Source organism: Ornithodoros turicata, chromosome 4 (assembly GCF_037126465.1).
Source record: "Ornithodoros turicata isolate Travis chromosome 4, ASM3712646v1, whole genome shotgun sequence".
Classification (NCBI taxonomy): Eukaryota; Metazoa; Arthropoda; class Arachnida; order Ixodida; family Argasidae; genus Ornithodoros; species Ornithodoros turicata.
Window position 1 is genome coordinate 32,688,071 of NC_088204.1, and position 13,514 is coordinate 32,701,584.

The following is a 13,514-nucleotide window of genomic DNA, read 5'->3' on the forward strand; positions in this document are numbered from 1 at the left end:
TCAAATGTTGTCCGTGCAGTGACCTTGATTCCGGATGGCCTGCGGACCATGTGAGCGTAGTTGGGGGTGTTGCCGGAGGCTTGTGAAATCAGTGAAGATAGTTGGGGTCGCGGTGAAGATGTTGGTCTGATCTCGATGTCGTAACCGGTTCAGACCTACAACAGTAAGGAAGATATGATCAGATGTGCTGCGATGCTCCCGACGAGACAGCAGCCGAAGCGATCTTTATCGGCGTTAAATATCAAATGTTGTCAAGGCAGTGACGTTGATTCCAGATGGCCTGCGGACCATGTGAGCGTAGTTGGGGGTGTTGCCCCAGGCTTGTGAAATCAGTGAAGATAGTTGGGGTCTCGGCGAAGATGTTTGTCTGATCTCGATGTCGTAACCGGGTCAGACCTACAACAGTAAGGAAGATATGATCAGATGTGCTGCGATGCTCCCCACGAGACTGCAGCCGAAGCGAACTCTATCGGCGTTAGATATCAAATGTTGTCCGTGCAGTGACCTTGATTCCGGATGGCCTGCGGACCATGTGAGCGTACTTGGGGGTGTTGCCGGAGGCTTGTGAAATCAGTGAAGATAGTTGGGGTCGCGGTGAAGATGTTTTTCTGATCTCGATGTCGTAACGGGTTCAGACCTACAACAGTAAGGAAGATATGATTAGATGTGCTGCTATGCTGCCCACGAGACTGCAGCCGAAGCGATCTTTATCGGCGTCAAATATCAAATGTTGTCCGGGCAGTGACGTTGATTCCGGATGGCCTGCGGACCATGTGACTGTAGTTGGGGGTGTTGCCGGAGGCTTGTGAAATCAGTGAAGATAGTTGGGGTCGCGGTGAAGATGTTTTTCTGATCTCGATGTCGTAACGGGTTCAGACCTACAACAGTAAGGAAGATATGATCAGATGTGCTGCGATGCTCCCCACGAGACTGCAGCCGAAGCAATCTTTATCGGCGTTAAATATCAAATGTTGTCGGGACAGTGACGTTGATTCTGGATGGCCTGCGGACCATGTGAGCATAGTTGGGGTGTTGCCGCTGGCTTGTGAAATCAGTGAAGATAGTTGGGGTCCCGGCGAAGACGTTTGTCTGATCTCGATGTCGTAGCCGGTTCAGACCTACAACAGTAAGGAAGATATCATTAGACCTCATATCCTCCTTACTTCTATCGCATGTTGCCACTGTTGGTCAAACTGAATTTACCAACACTTATTGTGCATCCAAATCGCTTCAAAATGCACAGAGTAGCGGAAACATCGTGCACTAGAGCATCACCTGCTGCAGGTAAAGCAAGTACACCTGAACATGCCTCGCCAGCAATCACACGTGCTGCAAAGCGTGCCCGCCGGAACCTGACATGGAGCCCATATTGATCCTTATGCAGAAGGAACATTTTCAAGATGAAACCATATTGTCACACTTCCCTCCAAGACATCATAAAAAGGTATTAGCAATACTCAAGCCCATAACAGCTGTTCTCGTTTACGAGGACTGCGCGAGAGTTTTATGTCACAGGAAGGTAGTGCCACACTCGTTCATTGTCGAATTGTTGAAGGATTAACTTCACAACAGACAACCTTCCCGGATGAGAGGAGACGTGTCAGCTACGATAAATCCGTATCTCTCCTTTGACGCCCTTCGAGTTCGCAGCAGAAGAAATCACTTCAACTACGTCTGCCATGTAATCAATAACATACCTCTTGGAAGCAGCAATCAAATTGTGGGTTAATAACAGTCAAGAGGACACTGTCTGTGCAAGATTTTCAAATTGTGACGAACATTGTGCTGTTTCGAGCTCTACCGGATAATCCTCGAAATGATGTCATCTGGGCAACTGCAAAGGAAATGTATCCCAGGCTTCATACAGACGATTCTTCTTTAACAAGTTCATCCTTCGTTTAACTAACCGAATGGGCAAATGAGTAAGCTATTTGACTATTCGAGTCTTGCCATGCAACTTGCTACAAAGAGTGTGTTTTATGGATGCCGCCATAAAGCAGGGATTTCATTCAACTGCCAAGTATTTAACTCTATTTACTCTGGACGTTTTGAAACATCGACTGGTTTGTGAATAAGAAAAAAATGTATCACCAATAAGAAATAAATTCATCCTCAATGCTAAGTGCTTCTCACTTCATCGTAAGAGAGCGAAATGGACAGGGTGTGTTTTCTATCTTGTCTTCTGTGTCACATATTCTTTCTCGTCATAGTAAGTTTCAAGTTAACGAAATCATCATATTCACTTCAGCAGGGTAACTGTAGCATGTGTATGCACATTCGTGTCCCCCTAACTCATCACTGCTCGCACTACGAGTTTGGGACAAGACTGGTATTCCAACGTGCTATGCAGCTACTCTCACACGCAATGAAACACAACACCGACGGATATGCTTGACATTGCAGAACATCAGTCACAGCTTTCATGATCACGAATCTGTAGAAGTATGTTGCTTGTGTGAAGAGCAGGAGCTAAACGTTCATCGCTGTTCACAAAATGTGTACACACTTGGTCGAACACATGGCCGACATCAATCCGGATATGGAATAACTCTGTCGAAGAGGGCAGTTATATTGTTGTTGAAGTATCTGAATAAAAAGATGTAATCCGAAAATCACTAGTCTATTGATTCGTTTTTTGTGAGTAGAAATATGTACATAATAATCAGTCACTTTGAAGACATTACTCTTTCGTTTCAACTTGTTTAAATTTTTCTGTCTTTCTCCATATAAGTGTCTATCGTGCGCTGTCGTTCCGTGGCAAGGAAGGTCGCCTCTTTGAAAGTTATGAAAGGCAGACTCAACTGGATCTCTTTCTTTCGGCAAAAGCAGATTTTTGAAAGTGGTTCTCACACTCTTTCTTTGCAAGCGAAGTGTGATTAGGTTAGCGAAGAGTTTGCGGAAAGTGATTAATGAGCATGATGACTGCAACAATGTTACACAAAGAGGTATGCATGAAGTGATCACACGGAAGCAAGTGGTTCTGCCAACGATGTAACATGAAGACATATGCATGAAGTGATCACACGGAACGAAGTGAGTCTGCAAACGATTTAACATGATGTCGTATGCGTGAAAGTGGTCACACCCCAGCAAACCAAAATCCATACCTGCGATGAACCTGATTCCCAGATCATCCCGTTTTCATCACGCGGCCTCATCCGGATAGGTAGATCCATGCGTCGTCCTCCGGACCTCCGGGAGCGAGCAATAATAAATCGTCCCATATTCATCCCTGTGAGGGATGCCTGCGAGAATGCACACGCAGCGAACCCTCCGCGCCTCAAACTGCGCTTGCGCTTTACGCAACTGCGACTGCATGCTGGACAATGCCTGCTGAACAATCGAGAGCCAACTTACATGCGATCCCCAACGTCACTCGATGTATTGGACCTCTCATGGTGCTCAACCGACATAATTCGCCACTTGTCGTGCGCTACGGACGTCGATACTAGAGGTAGTGATCATTTTCCTATATATATATATCCCACGACAGACTGCCCCTCTCAGCAACTACTGGACTGATTTCTTTCTCAAACTGGAGACTTTTTCGTGCGGGCCTCAGGACATCTGTGCACACCGGTATGTCCCCAGAGGCTCTCTCGCAAGCAATTACCCGCGATATTCAGGACGCAGTGGTCATGTCTAAAAGGGTAACAAGTCATGTCGGTCGTTCCCCAGCAATTAACCACCTTAGGGCATTACGTCGCCGAGCAGAAAGAACGGCTCGTCGGACAGGGCAACTTACGGACATTGTGGAATACCGCCGGATCAAAGCTAAAGTAACACGAGAACTTAGGAAAGAGGACAGGAAGCGTTTGCGTAAGTTTTGTCACCATCTTTCACCGTTTGACCCGGCCACGAAGATCTGGCGGACAATCCGATCTCTGAAGGAGGCGCCCCCTCAAAAGAATCCTCTCGCGGCCTTGGCCATCGTTAAGGGTGTAGACGAAAACACGCTAGCGACGGACTTCTGTGTGGTACTAACGACACCGGCGGCTGCCTCGACGACGTCACTACACCACAGTTTTGTCCACAGTTTGACGGCTGAACTTCACCAAGACTAGCCCCGTCCCCCGGAAGTTATGGACCGCGACTTCACACTAATCGAGCTAAAGGCCGCGTTGAAGCTTGTGAACGGCGGCTCGTCCCCAGGACCCGATAAAATCACCTATACTGCACTGCGAAACCTTGACGGGCGGTCACTCTAAGCTCTCCTTCATGTCTATAATACATCTTGGCAACAAGGATCTTTACCACCTACCTGGAAGAAGGCATGTACCTGTGAAGGAAGAAGGTTGTTCCCATCTTGAAACCAGGCAAGCCCCCAAATGCCTATCCTCCTTTCGCCCTGTGAGCCTGACAAGCTGTATGGGGAAACTGATGGAGAGAATGGTTTTGCATCGCCTTGACTGGTGGCTCGAAAAACAACGTGGGCTCCCTCACGAAATGGCTGGATTTCGTCGCCACTGAAACTCCATGGATCCAGTCCTCGACCTACTCTCTATAGTCGAACATGCTCGTGCCCATCGACCGATCGTCCTATCGGTTTTCCTCGACATCAAGCGCGCATATGATACCTTCTCGCACATTTGTGTGCTGCACACCTTGCGCTCGTTTGGGGTATCCGGTCGGCTCTTCATCTGGCTCCAAGACTTCCTTACAGACCGAACTGTCGCTGCCCGTACGTCCCAAGGCCAAAGCCCTCAGCATCCTATTCCTCAAGGTGTCCCCCAAGGAAGTATTCGCAGTCCGACACTCTTTAATGTGGTGATGGCCGGCGTACAATCAGTAATTCCTCGCAAAGTGTCGTTTTCCGCGTATGCAGATGACGTCGCCCTTTGGACAGTAGGAAAATCACGCCCAGCCATACAGCGCCGCCTGCAGCTCGCTTTAAATAATGTACATACGTACCTCACGCACCTTGGGATGGACCTTTCACCCTAAAAGTGTGTCGAGCTCCCTTTCACGCGCATTTCCCTCTTTGAGTTGGTGCGAAGAAGCTTGAGCCGGTACGCTTCCACCGCTTCCTTGGCGTAGTACTGGACTCGGACTTGCGCTGGGCTCGCCACATTAAACACCTTGAAGCTAAAGTGCAGCGATGGCTCCCCGCAATTCAACATCTTTCTGGCTCAGGATAGCGCGGTGATCAGCGTTCCCTGCCCGCAGTTCACGCGGCGTTGGTGAGGGCGACTGTGCTTTACAGCGTTCCTATTCTGCACAGGATATCAACAACGTTATTAAATACCCTTCGGCCCCTGTTTGCTCGAAGTCTTCGTCGCTGCCTCGGAGTTCCAAGAATGGCTGAAACACGGCAAGTACTGGCTGAAGCCGGTGAACTCCCGATTGAGGTTCTACGTGAACGTGAAACGGCTCGGCACTTCCTACGTTTGCGTGCTCATATTCCCCATCACCCGCTCCTCAAGAAAATTCGATACCGCCCTGAAAGCGACTTCTATCGAGTAGCGCAGAGGCACGCCAGACTCTCACTGGCTTCGTAGCTAATGACATTATACCGCTTGAAGCCCCCTGGTCTCTGCCGGTACCGCCGACTTTCGTACGCCTTCCAAACCTTCTGGAAAGAAGAGATCAGGTCCCCCCTCAAGTCCTACGAGCCCATTTTCATGCTCTGGTAGACGAGAAGTTTTCTACGTTTACGGCAGCATATACAGATGGCGCATCCCGATACAACAAGTCCGCCGCAGCATTCGTCACACCATCCGAAGGGGTAGTGCAAGGACGACGCCTTTCACATCCAACCTCCTCCACAGCTGCGGTACTCTATGCCATCCTTTTCTTTCTACAACACATCGCTGATTTTACACCGCGGGGAATGGGCAGTCTTCACAGACTCCAAATCTGCACTTCAAGCTATTGAAAATTCGGGCGTCCGATGCCCCTCCGCACCCCTAGTCACAGATGTGTTAGTGACTTACCACACTGTCTACGCAGCAGGCCACAGGCTAGTTCTCCAGTGGGCTCCAGCCCATTGTGGTATCGTGGGGAACGAGCAGGCCGACAGCGCCGCAGAGGCAGCACTCTCGTGTCGGAAACGGACCAGTATTGTTCTGCTGAGAGGAGACCGCCGTTCCATTCTGCGACGCCTCGTGACACCTCTGGCTTCCCGCCCATAGACAACCGACATTCTCCCCCCATCTATGTTGAGCAGAGTTGATGCAACGCTCGCTTTCCGCATGCCACGAAACACGTCTCGTCAAGATGCTGCATTCATCCACCGAATGCTCCTCGATGTGGCTTTTACAGCTCAGTGGCGTTACCGCTTAAGACAAGTTGACTCTCCCACCTGCAGCCACTGTGGTGCTCTTGAGGATCTCGAGCACATTCTTCTTCATTGCCCCCACTAGCAACCTTCCCGAACCGCACACTCCGACTCTCTTCGTCAGCTGGACTCTCGTCCCTTCTCCCTATCGAAATGGATTGGGCCAGCTCTTTTGACATTTCTGGACACCATCGGACTTCGATCGTTATTGTGAAGGGGCTCGTTATTTTATTCCTCACATCCCCACCGGCAATGGGGTAGAGTATCTCCTCCTACGATGAACCTCCCCACTCTCCAAAGTCAAAATAAAGTTGTTGTTGTTGCGGCTGCATTTCGTGACATGACTACGTGGTCCTTAACATGATCGTTACCGAACACAATGTAAAATTTACCAATTTCATTCTTCATGTTTTCGCATGGCAACATCTACAGGTTTTCCCGCCGATTTTAATCCAAGCGCCATCGAAATTAATCCATGTGCCATGCAAACTTTATGGGGCATGGATTAATTTAACTCGCACTTGGATTAAAATCGCAGGGAAAACCTGTAGTATTGTGTGGCTTCAATGAAGATACGCGACTTGCGCTGCTTCTAGCCGGCCAGTGGGAGCGAGGTTCAAAGGTTCAGACCGTTAGCAAGCTCGTCCGGGTTGCAGGCTACAGGCGTTCTGATGTGATGATACAATTGCGAGCGGGTTTCGGCAGTCCATCATTTGCCATCGTGCGGATCTGAGATGGCTCGTATCGGTAAATGTAGGAGGGGTGTTCAAGTCAAACCGGGACTTTCTGTCTCAGTGTACAAATGGCTCGCGCTACTTCTTTTTCGTCACTTTCACACGCGACAGGCCTCGGCGTTCACCACGTGGTGGTCCGAAGTTTGTGCAAAACAGAAGACACGTGGTGGACAAGATGGCCGACAACGAGGTGAGCGCGCACATCGAACAGCGATGTCATGAAGTTTCTCGTGAATGAAGGCGTAGAGTCATCTGAAATTCACAGAAGACTTCAGGCTCAGTATGGCCACGATACACTTAGTCAGCAAAGCGTTTGAGTGGTGCAAACGGTTCCGAGACGGCCGTACATCAGTACAGGACGATCCCGGCCGATGCGGCTCAGAGCCTAGTGTCAGAGTTCCTGAGAACATTCAACTTGTGGAGCGCTCGATCCTCAAGAACCGGCGGATAACATGCCTCGAACTCGCTCGAAAGACGGACCTTTCTGTGGGAACATTGAACACTATCATTCATGAACACTTCCAGTTTTGGAATGATAGTGCCCGTTGGGTCCTAGGGTAGATGGATCCTAGGGTCGTAGGGTAGAGCCGTGTGTCGATATCAATCGTGCATAAAGGGTGTCCCAGAAAACGTGTCATTGAATTATAATAAAAAAACTACACCACCTAGAGTCATGCGGTCAACGGCATTTGTTCTTACTGGGTTTTGCCACCTCCTCGTGTGAACGTCGTGTAAGGTATGCTTAATTATGTAAATTTTTGCGAGCTTAAGTCGGAAGTTTGCCAAGTAAAGGTGACTTTTTTACCCCACCAATGTGAAGAGTGTGTCTAATTTACACATAATAATGATAATTGACAGGGATATTCAGGAGATATACCATCGGAAAAAATAGCCGAACATCGTGCTCTACGGAGCTCCCACAGGATAGCGCACGATGAATTTTTCAGCGCAATCTTTGTCAGTCCGACGAAAGGAGGTTGGAAACCCAGCCCACCCCGGCATCGCAGAAAGAGATAACACAGGCATCGCTTATCGCTTGCGACTTTTGCTGGGATAAGGCTTTCCCTCTCCCAATTTTAGGAACTGCTACTTTTTCTACTATCACTCTGTGGGCTGGCTTTGGAACCTCCTTTCGTCGGACTGTAAGCGATTGCGCTCAAAAACTCATCGCGCGTTATGGTCCGCTGCTCCGAAAAGCATGATGTTCGGCTATTTTTTTTCGATGGGGTAGCTCGTGAATATCACTGTTAATTATCACGAATTTGAGTGAATTCGGCACGCTCTTCATATTAATGGGGTAAAAAAGTGACCTTCACATGGCAAATTCCCGAGTTCAGTTCCCAAATATTTACATAATTAAACTTACGATACATGATATTCACATCAGGAGGTGGCAAAATCCTAATAAGAACAAATGCCGTTAACCGCATGGTTCTAGGTGAAGTAGTTTTTTATTATTGAAATTTATTTTATTAATGCAATGTTACGTTTTCTGGGACACCCTGTATAGTGCGATCAATAGTGCATAATGCTGCCAGGTTCTCAGGGATGTGCACAAGGCGCTGAAGCAAAAGCGGCCGGACCTCATCACCAAAGGAGTCCTCCTCCTACAGGACAATGCACGCCCGCATACCGCGCATCTCACGACACACACCTTACAGGAACTTGGCTGGGAGTTGCTGCCACATCCCCCTTACAGTCCAGACCTCGCCCCTAGCGATTTCCATCTCTTCGGACCACTCAAGGCGTTCCTTGGGAGCCGCCACTTCAGCTGCGACGACGAGGTCAAAAATGCGGTCCGATCATGGCTGCTACGCGCCGGTAAAGATTTCGACGCTGCTGGCATCCAAACCCTGGTGAAACGCTGGGACAAGTGCATTAGCGCAGCTAGAGATTACGTTGAAAAATAAAACTAATTTCTCGCCTGTAAAATGAAAAGTCCCGGTTTGACTTACAAATGCTTACAAGTGTATATCCGTTTGACTTGAACGCCCCTCGTACATTTGTTTGACTGCTTGTGAGTGCAGCTGGTAGAAAAGACACCACACTGGAACCAGACTGATTAGGGATAACTTTATGCGGAGGTGCCAAAAAATGTGGACGCCATCAAGCACATTTCGACGAAATGTCAGCGTCCTCGTGAGTGAGAGCCTGCAAGCAATACGTTCCGTAATGTACAGCGGCGAAACTAACAATGTGACGGCAAGGAGGGTAGCCGGTACCCTCAGTCGGGGCATGATGATACGAGTAACAGGGGACCAATCCTCTTGAAACACGGACGTTTCTATCCCGCAATTGTTAAACAAGTGGTTCGCATGTCAGGGACACTCATCGAGACGCTTCCAATTAAGCTACAGAAGGAGAAATACATGTGTTGCACCAACGAGGGTCAGATATGGCTCATTTGAGCAACGCTTGCACGGAACAGGCGTTACCGATCGCAAAGTGCCGATGACTGAAGTTCATAGACGCTTGTACAGATGCTCAGTCAGAGTCCAATCGCAAGGACGCTCTCCACTGACGTATATGGCCTTGAGCAAAGTTCAAGGTAAATTAATATATATTACTACAATTTGGGAAGTGTTGAGAGGAGTGAATAATGTGTCAGTACATTGTTCTTTGTAGAAAATTCTGTCACGCCAACATCTGCAGCACGACTGTACCCTCGCACTGAAAGACCTGGCCCATGTATGTCAAATGAGACATTGTTACAGAACACGATCACTCTTTGTTGAAAATAGAAGAAATGCTGTCACGCTGTCTCTGCTGCAGCATCAAGAAGCGCAGACCAATCCAAGATGTGCCGTACGCCGCCACCTACGTGGCAACATTATTCTCACCGTATGATTAATTCCACTGTTTCGGAGACTTACATTGAACGTGTTGTACTTTAAGGCTGGTAAAATTAAGACCATCATCATGCAGTCAATGAAGCTGGGCATTTGGACCCTAAATTTCCCATCGGGGTACACAGAATTATGTATTTCCAGCCACACAAAACGCTTTTGAACATGCTTTTAGCATGGTCGGCAAACCAATCCAATCCGAATTTCAGAACAGCTGGATGACCTTGAGACTTTACGCCCTTCGTATCGCATTCGACATTGGAACACAGAGTCTCACACAGTCACACCAAGTATACAGCGATGCAGTGGCAGACGAGGGAAATGGATGAGCGCCAACTTCAGACAGTGAGGCAGTCAGCCCAGCTGTCTCAGTCCCAGCAAATAAGGCAACCAGACGCACAAACTTCACAGTATGGTATGCCAATAGAGATGCTCCCAAACGATATTGTTATGCGTTGTCTGTTGTGTGGTGAACTAGCTGCAAAGCAAACCGTTTCAGCTGTGTGTATCCGAAGCAGAAATCAAGAAGATGAGCGGCCTCTCCCCCGTACTGCTGCAGTGTATATCCCGCACATGGATGGACCATTTTCCTGTAGATTAGAAGTGCATTGCATATCATAAATCTAGAGTCAGCATCATCAAAAAAAATGGAACGCGTACTATACCAAGCATACGATTTCCTGTGTTAATTCATTTCCTTATCTTTCTCCCAGATATTGTGCGTGAGTAGCTGGTGGTCTTAACGAGTGACTACATCTCCATTTTTCTTTTTCATTCCATTCATGTTGCACATATTTCCAAATATGTAAACACATTTTTAACACTGTGTACTCATGAAACAATTATGTGCTTTAGCGTAAAAAGATGCCATCTCCTGTTTAGGTGCCAATGTCTTGTGTCTTGCGTAGGTCAGCGGAACAGATGCTAGGCACATCGATCACAGGTATGTAGCTTTTAACGTTTTCCTTGATTTTGTGGCAGACTGCATCTTTTGTACGCTGTTTCTTCTTCTAGGTCTTAGGTGCTTAGGTGCTTAGGCGCTAATAGGTGCTTCCCGAGCGCCGTCTCAGGAGATATCCACACATCGTAAGTAAATTCTTCCAATTTGCTTCTTTGCTTCCAGCGAAAGGGCACAAAGCAAGTTATATAATTTATTTTACCCTTTATAGCTCAAGTGCTCAGAATGGTGCATACCATGAAGCTTATTCAGGAGCACCACACCGCGCAGCTTGACCTCATATTGGTCAAGTTAACAACAGCACCAACGGAAGAACCTGCAGAAAATGACTTCTTGAGGGAGCCATTCTAATATCTTCAAGAGCTTCTGCGATTCGATGTCTCTCCTTACCATCACAAAGGCTATAATTGGTACGATCTGCACAATCGCACGCATACTCCACGCGCGTTGTCTACATGTATTTGGGATAAGGTTGTGCGTAAAGTTCTGCTTTTCCTCAGTTGAGTTGCTCATGGCTTTTCTTAATGTTGCGGGAGGAAGTTCTTCTGATGGGCTGTGACGAAAGGGACACCACTAGACCGACCCTGCGTGTCAACTGATGTCAGATGATGTGGCACAGAACTTCATTTAGAAGGGTCGTAAAGCGAAAAAAATTTAATCTGGGGCAAGATTCGTATATTCTTTACTCTGCATACTAAAGTGCTTATAACACTCAAATCATCCGTTTGTAGCCTTGAAACTGTCTTGTGATGTTCTCGTGCATGCTCAAACGACTAGAATGTTGCCCGCTCGAAGGTTCATCCAGTGTATAAATTTGTGGGTGGATTGTTTGCCTCCTGTAATCCTGTTTTCTCTCGTGGGGTTTAATATTCGCAGTAGTACCTAATAATTACTTGAGCACTACGTACATCCACTGTAGCACAAATTTTTTCTTTGCTAGAGATCTATGTTGAAAAAAACATTTATGCAGGCGAGTTGCAATGCGATACTTTTTCGAATCCGAGTAGATCTGCTTGCCAAAAGTGCAGAGGGGAGTTATACTGTGATATTTTCAAAAGCATAGTCTATCCAATTGAGGTACTGTACACAGGAGTTCCTTGTAATATGATATGAAACGTTGTTCCTTGAAACTCCATTATGCAATGGAAAAATCTAAATATTTTGTGGTGAACAGTATGTCATAGCTACATATGATGGAACGAGAAAAGTAACCAAGAAAAGGCGATGTGTGTTGTCAGGAACAGTTGTTGAAGGTTTAGAAGAGTAGTACGCTTTTTTCACATGTATATTTTCCTTTAAAAAATTAGTAAGAGGGAATAATCTGTGCTATTTCGAATAATTTATTTTTGGGCCGAACTATAGGTTCGAGGGTGGTAGGTGTGGTGTTCAGTTCCACGGTTATTGGTATCAGCGCTCACGCCGAACATTCGGAACATTAAAATCATCTTCTTCTTGGGTATGGACGTGTCTGTCTGCTGCTCCGAAACAGAACATTCTGGCGACGAAGGTTGATCGACCTACATGGGCAAGGCGGCAAGGAGTTCTTGCTTAAAACAGCAGCAGTACTAGTCAGTCATCCAGGCTTTCTGGAAACGTTGGAGGTTTGATGACAACGAAGCGTTCATCGCAACGACGCAGAAGGCACCTGAATCGCTAGTCACCCGGTCGGAAAAGTAAGGAATCGGACAGAGAGGACCCGATTGGACTCACTTAATCCAAGATGTCACAATCACATCCAGCCCCGAAGCTCGGCACTATGGCTGAATTCAACACGAAGGTTGACGACGTTCGCTCGTACTTTGAGCGTTTCGACAACTACGTCGACATCAATGGAGTGCCTCAAGAAAAGAAGTTGAAGCTGCTCTTAAACGTAATCGGGGGGCAAGCTTACGAAGAGCTGAAAAAGATCGTTGTGCCTGCACTTCCAACGGAGAAGACACACGGAGAAATCAAGGTGCTCTTGGAGGGACATTATAGTCCACAGCGGTCAATCATTGCGGAACGTTGTCAGTTTAATCGAAGAGTTCAACATCCGGATGAGACCGTCAAGGACTTCATCACAGAGTTGAAACACTTAGCCAGAGACCGTGAGCTCGGTACTTTTCTTAACGACGCTTTGAGGGACAGACTGGTAGCTGGGTTACGTGATGAAGAGACGCAGCGAACGTTATTTGCAACGGAGAAATTGACGTTTGAAGTGGCATGCAAGATTGCCTTGGAAAAGGAGCTACGAAGCGAAGCAAACGAAGCAGTTACACGACGCAAGCCAAGGAGATGGAGTCAACGCTATCAGTGGGAGAGCAAGGAAGAAGGTTCCAAAATGGAAAGTAGCCGTACCGGGCGCAGACAGTAAACGGGAAGAGGACAGAGACGAGTGCAAGCACTGCGGGAAGCCTCACCGCTCGGATTGGTGTTGGTTCAGGAATCTCACGTGTCGATCCTGCCACAAAAACGGACACCTGCAAGCGGTGTGCGGAAAAAGGAAAACGAAGCCTGTCACATACGTCGATACGACGGACGAAGAGTCGGATGATTGCGACTGCTACACTATATGTTACTCAGAAAAGGCAGCAAGTGGGCACAGCGTAGACATGAGTATCGAAGGAAAGGAAGTTCCCATGGTAATAGATACTGGAGCAGCGCTCACAATAATGTCCGAAACGATGTATCGACATTACTTCCCACACATCGAGTGCAGG

The 13,514-nt window shown here is 47.6% G+C and overlaps 2 protein-coding genes across 2 annotated transcripts in view; both read left to right on the forward strand.

The window, feature by feature from the left end:
* Positions 1-13,514, forward strand: part of LOC135392954 (uncharacterized) — a 262,911-nt gene that overhangs the window by 30,377 nt on the left and 219,020 nt on the right. The window lies entirely within an intron of this gene.
* Positions 12,536-13,168, forward strand: LOC135390483 (uncharacterized). The gene has a single exon (XM_064620186.1). It carries the CDS (start codon positions 12,536-12,538, stop codon positions 13,166-13,168), a length of 633 nt encoding a protein of 210 aa, XP_064476256.1.